General features: G+C 47.5%; 1 protein-coding gene across 1 annotated transcript in view; it reads right to left on the reverse strand.

The window, feature by feature from the left end:
- The window catches only part of kcnab1a (potassium voltage-gated channel, shaker-related subfamily, beta member 1 a), a 319,323-nt gene that overhangs the window by 118,166 nt on the left and 188,336 nt on the right, over positions 1-12,821 (reverse strand). Inside the window, exon 5 of the mRNA XM_038815181.1 lies at positions 10,826-10,870. Coding sequence (XP_038671109.1) covers positions 10,826-10,870 — 45 coding nt within the window. The remainder of the gene's footprint in view (positions 1-10,825; positions 10,871-12,821) is intronic.

Consider the following 12,821-nt stretch of genomic DNA (forward strand, 5'->3'; position numbering starts at 1 on the left):
CTGACTCAGTCAGGTCTGAGAGGTAATCGTCGAAAAACAAATCATCTTTTGTTGTTTCGGAATTCTTTTTGTTCGCTTCACTGTGTGTGGTGAAGGCAGCTTTTTCCAAGGTTTTGTGCAAGTTGTTTTTCACTGTTGGTTTAAGTTCAGGCGTTTTTCTGTGTTCTGAGGCAAGAAAATTTGGTTTTACCACTTTAAGTGTCTTGGTTTCAATTTTCGGGCATTTCCCTTTTAAGTGGGCGTGGTCAGGATTCTCAGACGTCATGACGTCACGCGTAGGAACGACTTGCACATGCGCAAATCGGCTTTCTTTCCTTGTGCGGTTCGGTGTCCATTGCGCATGCGCGGCTTGCGCATGCGCATGACGGTCCGCGACGAAGACTTTTTTTGACTGCGCATGCGCGGCTTGCGCATGCGCATAACGATCGGTGCCGCGATCTTTTGTAAACTGCGCATGCGCGACTTCCGGTTCCGGCGCATGCGTGACTTCCGGTTCCGGCGCATGCGCAGACGCGATTTGTAGTTCTTTGCTTACCAGAGACTGCAAAATGTGCTCCGACGCCATTTTATCGCGGATTTCAGCGTTTTTTCTTTCTAAAAGTTGTAAGTTACCTTTTCTTTCCGATCTGGACTGGATTTCAGCGTTTTGGCTTTGTGAGAAATTCTTTTTATTTCTTCTTTTTGATCTGTACTTTTCATTCGCGATTTCTTGCTCTTTTCGTGATTTTCTAAGTTTTGCATCACTCAGTCTCTGTGCAGTTTGGACTCTGAGTATGTCTTGCTGTTCAAATTTCTCACAGTACTCTTCAAATTTGTTTAGTAACGTTTGTAAGCTGTTTTTGTCTTCACCTTTTGAGTATTTAAATCCATTATAAACTTTCCTAGCTTCATGTCCTTCGATGAGGATTGCTATTTTAATTTCGTCTGAGGCTGCTGCGGCATCATATGCTATGATACCGAAATCGAACATTTGTTTAAACCTTTCCCAGACACTTCTTACTTTTCCAGTCGTGTCCAGGTGAAGTGGGTATCCAAGGCACATCCTCTCATCAGCAATGTCTTCCCAAGTCGAATGTCCAGCAGGAGATCTCCATGCCATTCTTGGTTGAGATTTCCATGCCATTTTTTTTTGTTTTCTGTATCTGCAGCTGAGTTGTCCTGTCATAAGCGTCTGAAATCACTCCTGGGTACCATGTGTTGTTCCTCGTGTCTTAATAAAGCTCGCAGTCTCAAGTGTGGAGAAGATGCTTTATTGTGGGTTCGTTCAGTTTCCAGAGCTCGACCTAGAACTACCTTCCAGTGCTAACTACCAGCTTTGCTTGCTGTGTGTGCTTACCAGCCCGCCTGCTGTGAAGAGTGTTTTTCACTTCCTGTCCTGATCTATTTATATGGCTCTCCCGTGCTCCCTCTAGTGGTCGCTCAGTTGTGTTGCATCTGGTTAACTTGTGATCACCACAAAAACTAGGAATGGATGGAATTGAGAAGGATGCCACTGGGCTCTCATTTTCTTTTACATTTAACCCCTGTCACCCTTTGGAGAATTCAGGAAGGCTTGAAGTGAAAGGACGCAACTTCTACATTGAAAGGTCTGAAAGCAGTTTAGAGCTGATGGAGAGGGAGTGAATCGGAATGGAAAATACAAACATCAAAATTTTCAGATCTTGACAGCACCGGTGGCACAGTGGTTAGCACTGCTGCTTCACAGCTCCAGGGACCTGGGTTCAATTCCGGCCTCGGGTGACTGTGTAGACTTTCTCCCCGTGTCTGTATGGGTTTCCTTCGGGTGCTCTGCTTTCCTCCCACAGTCCAAAGATGTACAGGTTAGGTGGATTAGCCATGATAAACTGCCCCTTGGTGTCCAATAGATTAGGTGGGGTTACCTGGTTACGGGAATAGAACGAAGAAAATTACAGCACAGGAACAGGCCCTTCGGCCCTTCCAGTCTGCGCCAATCCAGATCCTTCATCTAAACCTGCCGTCTATTTTCCAAGGATGTACTTCCCTCTGTTCCCCCCCCCTTCATATATCTGCCTACATGCATCTTAAATGATGCTATCGTGCCTGCCTCTACCACCTCCGCTGGCAAAGAGCTCCAGGAACCCATCACCCTCTGCGTAAAAACATTTCCACGCACATCTTCCTTAAACTTTCCCCCTCTCACCTTGAAATCGTGACCCCCTTGTAATTGACACTTCCACTCTTGGAGAACGCTTGTTGTTATCCACCCTGTCCATACCTCTCATAATTTTGAAGACCTCAATCAGGTCCCCTCTCAACCTCCGTCTTTCCAACGAAAACAATCCTAATCTGCTCAACCTTTCTTCATAGCTAGCACCCTTCATACCAGGCAACATCCTTGTGAACCTCCTCCGCACCCTCTCTAAAGCATCCACATCCTTCTGGTAATGTGGCGACCAGAACTGCACGCAGTATTCCAAATGTAGCCTAACCAAAGTCCTATACAACTGTAACATGACCTGCCGACTCTTGTACTCAATACCCCGTCCAATCAAGGCAAGCATTCTGTATGCCTTCTTGACCACTCTATCGACCTGCGTTGCCACCTTCAGGGTACAATGGACCTGAACTCCCAGATCTCTTTGTACATCATTTTTCCCCAGGACTCTTCCATTGACTGTATAGTCCGCTCTTGAATTAGATCTTCCAAAATGTATCACCTCGCATTTGCCTGGATTGAACTCCATCTGCCATTTCTCTGCCCAACTCTCCAATCTATCTATATTTTGCTGTATTATCTGACAGTCCTCCTCGCTATCTGCAACTCCACCAATCTTAGTATCATCTGCAAACTTACTAATCAGACCACCTATACCTTCATCCAGATCATTTATGTATATCACAAACAACAGTGGTCTGAACCCGGATCACTGTGGAACACCACTAGACACCTTTCTCCATTTTGAGACATTCCCTTCCACCACTACTCTCTGTCTCCAGTTGCCCAGCCAGTTCTTTATCCATCTAGCTAGTACATCCAGAACCCCATACGACTTCACTTTTTCCATCAACCTGCCATGGGAAACTTTATCAAACGCCTTACTGAAGTCCATGTATATGACATCTACAGCCCTTCCCTCATCAATTAACTTTGTCACTTCCTCAAATAATTCTATTAGGTTTGTAAGACATGACCTTCCCTGCACAAAACCATGCTGCCTATCACTGATAAGTCTATTTTCTTCCAAATGTGAATAGGTTCGATCCCTCAGTATCTTCTCCAACAGTTTGCCTACCACTGACGTCAAGCTCACAGGTCTATAATTCCCTGGATTATCCCTGCTACCCTTCTTAAACAACGGGAAAACATTAGCAATTCTCCAGTCCTCCGGGACCTCACCCATGCTTAAGGATGCTGCAAAGATATCTGTTAAGGCCCCAGCTATTTTGTCCCTCGCTTCCCTCAATAACCTGGGATAGATCACATCGGGACCTGGGGAATTATCCACCTTAATGCCTTTTAAAATACCCAAAATTTCCCCCTTCCTTATGCCGACTTGACCTAGAATATTTAAACATCCATCTCTAGCCTCAACCTCCATCATGTCCCTCTCCTTGATGAATGCCGATGCAAAGTACTCATTAGGAATTTCACCCATTTCCTCTGAGTCCACGCATAAATTCCCTCTTTTGTCTTTGAGTGGGCCAATCCTTTCTCCAGTTACCCTCTTGCTCCTTATATACGAACAAAAGGCTTTGGGATTTTCCTTAACCCTGTTAGTCAAAGATATTTCATGACCCCTTTTAGCCCTCTTTATTGCGCGTTTGAGATTTGCCCTACTTTCCCGATATTCCTCCAAAACTTCATCAGTTTTAAGTCGCCTAGATCTTACGTATACTTCCTTTTTCATCTTAGCTAGTCTCACAATTCCACCCGTCATCCATGGTTCCCTAATCTTGCCATTTCTATCCCTCATTTTCACAGGGACATGTCTGTTCTGCACTCTAATCAACCTTTCCTTAAAAGACTCCCACATTTCAAATGTGGATTTACACTTAAACAGCTGCTCCCAATCCATATTCCCTAGCTCCTGCCGAATTTTGTTATACTTGGCCTTTCCCCAAATTTGCACTCTTCCTTTAGGACCACTCTCATCTTTGTCCATGAGTATTCTAAAACGTACGGAATTGTGATCGCTATTCCCAAAGTAATCACCGACTGAAACTTCAACCATCTGGCCTGGATCATTCCCCAATACCAGGTCCAGTATGGCCCCTTCCTGAGTTGGACTATTTACATACTGGTCTAAAAAACTCTCCTGGATGCTCCTTACAAATTCTGCTCCATCTACGCCTCCAACACTACATGGGTCCCATTCAATGTTGGGGAAGTTAAAATCTCCCATCACGACCACCCTATTCCTCCTACATTTTTCTATAATCTGGCTACATATTTGTACCTCTACTTCACGCTCGCTTTTGGGAGGTCTGCAGTAAAGTCCCAACAATGTTACTGCACCCTTCCTATTTCTTAGCTCTACCCATATTGCCTCAGTGCTCAAATCCTCCATCGTGCCCTCCTTAATCACAGCTGTGATATCATCTCTGACGAGTAATGCAACTCCTCCACCCCTTTTACCTCCCTCTCTATCCCTCCTGAAGCATTTATACCCTGGGATATTTAGTTGCCAGTCTTGCCCTTCCCTCAATCAAGTCTCAGTAATACCAATAACATCATATTCCCAAGTACTAATCCAAGTCCTAGATTCATCTGCCTTACCTGCTACACTTCTCGCATTAAAACAAATGCACCTCAGACCATCTGTCCCTTTGCGTTAATCATCTCTTCCCTGTCTACTCTTCCCCTTAGTCACATTGAGTTTATCATCTAGTACCCTACTGGCTTGAGTTGCTGCTTCTTTACTGACCTCTAACTTCCTAATCTGGTTCCCATTCCCCTGCCACATTAGTTTAAAACCTCCCCAACAGTGTTAGCAAAATAGAATGGAGGCGTGGGGTACCAATATCCCGGGGGGGTGGGGGGGGGGGGGGGGGATTGATTTACTAATATCCGGGGGGGGGGATTGATTTACTAATGCTTTTCGGGAAGGTTTAAACTAGTTCAGCAGGGGATTGGGAACCTGAATTGTAGCTCCAGTATACAGGAGGTTGAGAGTAGTGAGGTCATGAGTAAGGTTTCGAAGTTGCAGGGGTGTACCGGCAGGCAGGAAGGTGGTTTAAAGTGTGTCTACTTCAATGCCAGGAGCATCCGGAATAAGGTGGGTGAACTTGCTGCATGGGTTGGTACCTGGGACTTCGATGTTGTGGCCATTTCGGAGACATGGAGAGAGCAGGGACAGGAATGGTTGTTGCAGGTGCCGGGGTTTAGATATTTCAGTAAGCTCAGGGAAGGTGGTAAAAGAGGGGGAGGGGTGGCATTGTTAGTCAAGGACAGTATTACGGTGGCAGAAAGGACGTTTGATGAGGACTCGTCTACTGAGGTAGTGTGGGCTTATAAACAGGAAAGGAGAGGTCACCCTGTTAAGGATTTTCTATAGGCCTCCAAAAAGTTCCAGAGATAAGGAGGAAAGGATTGCAAAGATGATTCTGGATAGGAGTGAAAGTAATAGGGTAGTTGTTATAGAGGACTTTAACTTTCCAAATATTGACTGGAAACGCTATAGTTCGAGTACTTTAGATGGGTCCGTTTTTGTCCAATGTGTGCAGGAGGGTTTCCTGACAAAGTATGTAAATATGCCAACGAGAGGCGAGGCAATATTGGATTTGGTACTGGGTAATGAACCAGGACAGGTGTTAGATTTGGAGGTAGGTGAGCACTTTGGTGATAGTGACCACAATTCGATTACATTTACTTTAGCGATGGAAAGGGATAGGTATATACCGCAGGGCAAGAATTATATCTGGGGGAAAGGCAATTATGATGCAATGAGGCAAGACTTAGGATGAATCTGGTGGGGAGGGAAATTGCAGGGTATGGGCACAATTGAAATGTGGAGCTTGTTCAAGGAACATCTATTGTGTGTCCTTGATAAGTATGTACCTGTCAGGCAGGGAGGGAGTGGTCGAGCGAGGGAACCGTGGTTTACTAAAGCAGTTGAAACACTTGTTAAGAGGAAGAAGGAGGCTTATGTAAAGATGAGACGTGAAGGTTCAGTTAGGGTGCTCGAGAGTTACAAGTTAGCTAGGAAGGACCTAAAGAGAGAGCGAAGAAGAGCCAGGAAGGGACATTAGAAGTCTTTGGCAGGTAGGATCACGGATAACCCTAAAGCTTTCTATAGATATGTCAGGAATAAAAGAATGACTAGGGTAAGAGTAGGGCCAGTCAAGGACACTAGTGGGAAGTTGTGCGTGAAGTCCAAGGAGATAGGAGAGGTGCTAAATGAATATTTTTCGTCAGTATTCACGCAGGAAAAAGACAATGTTGTCGAGGAGAATACTGAGATACAGGCTACTAGACTAGAAGGGCTTGAGGTTCATAAGGAGGAGGTGTTAGCAATTCTGGAAAGAGTAAAAATAGATAAGTCCCCTGGGCCAGATGGGATCTATCCGAAAAGTCTCTGGGAAGCTAGGGAGGAGATTGCTGAGCCTTTAGCTTTGATCTTTAAGTCATCGTTGTCTACAGGAATTGTGCCAGAAGACTGGAGGATAACAAACGTTGTCCCCTTATTCAAGAAGGGGTGTAGAGACAACCCCGGTAACTATAGACCAGTGAGCCTTACTTCTGTTGTGGTCAAAGTCTTGGAAAGGTTTATAAGAGATAGGATGTATAATCATCTGAAAAGGAATAATTTGATTAGAGATAGTCAACACAGTTTTGTGAACGTTAGGTCGTGCCTCACAAACCTTATTGAGTTCTTTGAGAAGGTGACCAAACAGGTGGATGAGGTTAAAGCAGTTGATGTGGTGTATATGGATTTCAGTAAAGCGTTTGATAAGGTTCCTCACGGTAGGCTATTGCAGAAAATACGGAGGCATGGGATTCAGGGTGATTTAGTAGTTTGGATCAGAAATTGGCTAGCTGGAAGAAGACAAAGGGTGGTGGTTGATGGGAAATGTTCAGACTGGAGTCCAGTTACTAGTGGCGTACCACAAGGATCTGTTTTGGGGCTACTGCTGTTTGTCATTTTTATAAATGACCTGGAGGAGGGCGTAGAAGGATGGGTGAGTAAATTTGCAGATGACACTAAAATCGGTGGAGTTGTGGACAGTGCGGAAGGATGTTGCAGGTTACAGAGGGACATAGATAAGCTGCAGAGCTGGGCTGACAGGTGGCAAATGGAGTTTAATGCAGAAAAGTGTGAGGTGATTCATTTTGGAAGGAATAACAGGAAGACAGAGTACTGGGCTAATGGTAAGATTCTTGGTAGTGTGGATGAGCAGAGAGATCTCGGTGTCCATGTGCAGAGGAGATTTACCAAGATGTTGCCTGGTATGGAGGGAAGATCTTACGAGGAAAGGCTGAGGGACTTGAAGCTGTTTTTGTTAGAGAGAAGAAGGTTAAGAGGTGACTTAATTGAGGCATACAAGATGATCAGAGGATTAGATAGGGTGGACAGTGAGAGCCTTTTTCCTCTAATGGTGATGTCTAGCACGAGGGGACAAAGCTTTAAATTGAGGGGAGTTAGATACAGGACAGATGTCAGAGGTAGGTTCTTTACTCAGAGTAGTAAGGGCATGGAATGCCCTTCCTGCAACAGTAGTGGACTCGCCAATAATAAGGGCATTCAAATGGTCATTGGATAGACATATGGATGATAAGGGAATAGTGTGGATGGGCTTTAGAGTGGTTTCACAGGTCGGCGCAACATCGAGGGCCGAAGGGCCTGTACTGCGCTATAATGTTCTATGTTTCTATGTGGGCTTCGGTAGGGGCCTCTTTCCGAGGGCCGGTGCAGACTCAATGGGTCGAATGGCCTCCTTCTGAACTGTAAATTCTATGATTCTATGACATGGAAGTGCTACTTCCCCAATTTAGGGAGGGGAGGGATCTCATTGATGGGGATGAGTATCAGGGAAGAAACCATTACATTTTGTAGCACAGGCCACATGGAAGGAGGTAGCTGGGTTGTATGACCTACATAACTTGAGGGATACACTTGCAATGTTGAAAATGCTGGACAAACTGACTAGATCTGTAAAAATGGGATTTCAAGATGAATAGCAGGACAGCTGACTGAATCACAGGGAAGATCTTGGGTATTTCCTAGTGCAATACTAATTAATGCTCTTTGGAGTGTCACACTGCACCATGCCTTTTTGGCTGGAAGCAAATTCAACTTAGATTATGTGACCAAATACCTGGTGTGGTTCTTGTTCTTTGGCCTCAAACGGAAACAGACTATCATTTTTCCCACTTTGATAGATGTTGGGCTGGATTCTCCGCCCGCCGAAGCCGAAATCGCGTTTGCCGATCAGCTGGAGAATCACAGTTCCTGAACAAATTGGGGGTGGCGCGCTTTTGCGATGCTCCACCCCCTCAAAAGCAGCACTGCGACGTATCGACAGCCTCAGGACATTGCCTGAGGCCCGCCACCCAATGCTCCGCCCCCGACCGGCTGAATGGCCGACGACGTGGCGGCTACGGACACAGTCCAGCGCTGCCACAGTCGGGGGAGGGCCGATCTGCGGGCAGGGGGTCTTCACCAGGTGCTGGGGGCCCTGCTGGGGGTGGTCCGGGCCGTGCGAGCCAGCCAAAGGGGGCACTATTTCGTAGGCTGGGTCCGCGAGCGGCCGCCGCCATGTAGCACGGTGCGGCCGCTACAGACCCGCCGCCGCCGTACGCATGCGCGACCACGGACCTGGCAATTCTCCAGGCCGTATCGACAGCTCGAGTCGGGTGCTCTACGCTGCCAGAATGCGAGCCCCCAGCGAAACGGACGATCAGTAACTGTTTTACACCATTTTCTCGGGCATAGAACAGCACCGTTCCCATGCCAGCATGGGGACATTGCCTCAAAATCGGAGAATTCAGCCCGTTGTCTTTATGTCTGCTGTCCGTTGTTGAAGTCACAAAAACACTGAAAGTGCCAATTAAATTAAATAAAAAAGTAAAGGCCTTAATCTGCTGGGGCTCGTTAGCTGTTAGGGAGGGACTGTATCATGCAACTGAATTTAGTCGCGTTTGGCTGGAAAATGGTGCACTGTTGCTGCAGAAAAATCTCAAAATTGCTGCAGATTTTCTTACCTTAGCAGATTTCTGAGGCCACCGTGGTGGGGACGGGGGGATTGGACACTGGGGGTGCGTGGGAGGGGGGTGGGGGGGGGGGGGGGGGGGGGTACAAACTTTACGGGTGGCCGGGGTTCAGATCGAAGCGGTCGGATCTTCGGGTGTTATAAAATCAATTCAACTAATGTGCAAATTAATCAAAATGTTTATTCTTCATGACTATTGTTGTTTCCCTTCTCACATCTAGTGATGCACAAGACAGACTTGCATCTGTTTCCATAGTGATATTTCCCTGGAACAGATTGCGAGCCTGTAGCCAGAGACCTCTAGCCTATGAGGCACCACTCTGCATCAAGCATGGGTGACCAAGAGGAGCTCTACTCTTACCGCCTGCCACTGGCAGGTGCCGGAAGGATTTTGCTGGCCGGTATTCACCCTGTTTGGCCGTGTTGCGTACACACCTTCATTGGTCGTCATCGAGTCCTGGGGTGGGATTCGAATCAGAGCTTTCAGCTCAGAGGCAATGGACACTACCTACTGGGCCGCAAGACCTCCACCAAGACAATCATACAGCTCAGCATATATTTTATTTGGTCATTCAGTGTGTTCAAGTGGATTTTCAAACACTGACTACAAACAATGCTTTATTCACTAGCTGAGCAGCTACTCCATCCCTGTACTCTATCCGCTTCACAGGGAGAACCCCCACACTTCCGTCACATGACTCTTAAGTGACCTCGTCATCAGCTGACCACTCAGTCTACAAAGTGCATGCCGATATAAGATTGAAGCTATGTTCAATTGCAAACGCATTGGGCTGGATTCTCCGCAACCCCACGCTGAAATTCCGTTTGGCGGAAGGGATGGAGAATCCAATTTCACGACGAAATCGGGCCCAGCGCCAGTCCGTCGATTCTCCGGGACCTGTGAATCGGCGTGTTCGCGGAGTACTCCGCGCGGATGGGGGGCCATTGCCATAGGCCCGCCCAATGATCCTCCGACCGGCCGAGTTCCCGGTGGCGTGGTTCGAACCACCTATTGCCACTCGGGAAGCTCGCGTCCGCGACCGCCTTGGTGGGGGGAAATCGGACACGGGGGGGGGGGGGGGGGGGGGGGGGGGGGGGGGTGTGCGGGCTTATGGGCGGCCGGGGACAGATTGGGGCAGTCGGATCTTCAGGCGCGCGGCCGATCTGGGGGTGCCTACATTCTTCATCTGCCTCCATGGGCCGAGCCCACCATGGGCTTGGCGCGGCCGCTGGAGGCCGCCGCCGCCGTGCACGTGAGTGGACTCAAAACGGGAAGTGCAGGGGCCCGTATCCACAGCCAAAGCTGCACAAATCACTCTAGCCCCTTGCAGGTGAGTGAATTGGCTGATCTTTTTCATAGGAAACTCCTGAGTGAAACGCCAGCGTTTTTACACCGGCATGGGAACATAGTCCCATTTTGGGAGAATCCAGTCCATTAGATTGCATTTGTGATCCTTGTAGTCCAAATGCTGTAATTATTCCATCAATAATTTTTTTTAAAGTCATGGTGAGGGCAAGTCCTGTCTGCTCCTAACATCCACGTGACCAATCAGTGTGTACGGAGATGTGAACATATTTGGAGAGTAGGATACAACTGCCGGAATGGGAGAAAGAGAAAGCAAAACACACCCAAACTGAGTAATAAAAGTATTACCTCCAGGCCTTTTTCTTGATGATGTTTCCGAGTAAGACCTCTGCCCTGAAACAATATTGAAGAGATGAGAATTAACTTTTGACAAGCAACAGCCATGATTACACTAAAACAGAGTGAAAATACAAATCAGCACCAATGGGACTTGTTATATTTGGCAACCTGGCCAACGTACAATACAGCAGGAGGAATAGTAGCAATCACCGGATATTTATTAGAAAATATTTTGCTTGGGACTTCCGGTGGCGACCATGGTTTGAGTGGTGACACGCAGTGGCTCCTGTGTGGAGGTATTGGTTTTGGAACTTCCTGCCAACTTGTTGGGTGATTTTGATGACAAATTGTGAGGAGAGAAGTGGGTGGTGGATTCTCCCCCAGGAATCGAATGACGACGGTGTACCAGATCCGGCAGATGTTGGTGAGAACCCAAGCTCAGGATTTGGAGGAGCCTCGTGGCCCAGCAATATTGGGAAAATGACGGAGGGGCTTGGGTCGTCGTTGATGACAACATAGCCGATGGAGCAGCTTATGAGCTTCATTAAAGCAAGGAGATGCACGGAGATTGGCCAAGTGCGATTGAGGGTGCAGTAGCACCTCTTCGCTGGTCTTTGCATTGAGTGGAGAAGTGTCTGGAGGTACAGGGTGCAACGATAAAAGAAATGGAGCAGGCAATCTCAGACAGGAGTAGCCGAATCGCATCACTGGAGGGGGTGATGTTGAAGCTGGGGGAAATGTGCAATGTGCTGCAGGTGAGGGTAGACGAGCAGGAAAATTGGTCCACGGCAGAATTTGTGTACCATAGGTCTTCTGGAGGGAGTGGTGGGAACAAGAGCCACCAGCTATGTTATGAAGATGTTTGAGAAGTTGATGGATGAGAAAGTATCTGAGTGGGCTCCTGACGTGGATCAGGCCCACCAGTCCTTGAGCCAGAAGTCGGGGATGGGGGGGCTGCCCCAGGCTCTGAATGGGCAAATGCACAAATATCAAGACAAAGAAAGGGTTCTGAGGTGGGTCAATGAAACGAGGGACAGTATCTGGGAGGGAAATCAGGTCTGGATATACAGGACATTGAGACTGACCTGGCCAGAGGCGTCGGAACTCAACAGGGCCAAAGTGGCTCTCTACAAGAGCAAGGTTATGTTTGGGGTATTGTACCCTACCACCTAGTGGGTAACATTAAAGGGCAAGGAACACTATTTTCAGATACCAGAAGAGGCTACTGATTTTGTTCAAGACATTGGACTGGGGGAGGATTAGTGTTGGGGCATTTTTTTTGTTACTTGATTTGACAGGTGTATACTTTATTGCTTCTGTAATATGTTATTGATTTTTGTTTGTATGTATGATGTTGTTGATGTGTGCTTCCTAGTGCTGATGGATTGATGGTTTGGCCTACCTTGGAATTTTGGTAGAGTGGGGAATATGGGTAGGGTTGGGTAGTGGAGAAGAGGGTTGAGTTCTGTATGTACTGGGCGATGGTGAGCGTGATAGGTTGAAGAGGAGAGTAGATGGAGTAAGTAGAGTGGGGGGTGGGCGAGATGAATAGTGGAGGTGAGGTTCTTTGTTTGGGCCTCCAAGTGGAAGCTACCATGCTAGCGAGTAAATGGAAGCTGTGTAGGGGTGAGGGCTGTGATGGGTAGCCGGGTTGTGGGGGGGGGAGCGGTGAAGTAAGGGGAGGGGAAAGGGGGAAAGGGAGGAGGTTGGATTGCTAATACAGTTGTTTTTCAAGTTATGCTCTAGGAAAGATGGAGGGAGTGGCCTTTTTGTGTGGGCTCAAGTGTTTTGATGAATGGATAGTTGGGGGGGGGGATGATGGCAGACTAAAGTAGAGGGGGAGGTCGAAAGCCCCCGGTAAGGGTGAAAACCTGGAATGTCCGAGGTTTAAAGTAGCCCTTTAAAAGGTCAGGGGCTTTTGTACATTTGAAAATCCTAAAGACAGACGTGGGGCGCGATTCTCCCAAACCGGGAGAAATCGTAAGGCTGGCGTCAAAAATGGGCG

Source organism: Scyliorhinus canicula, chromosome 13 (genome assembly GCF_902713615.1).
Source record: "Scyliorhinus canicula chromosome 13, sScyCan1.1, whole genome shotgun sequence".
Classification (NCBI taxonomy): domain Eukaryota; kingdom Metazoa; phylum Chordata; class Chondrichthyes; order Carcharhiniformes; family Scyliorhinidae; genus Scyliorhinus; species Scyliorhinus canicula.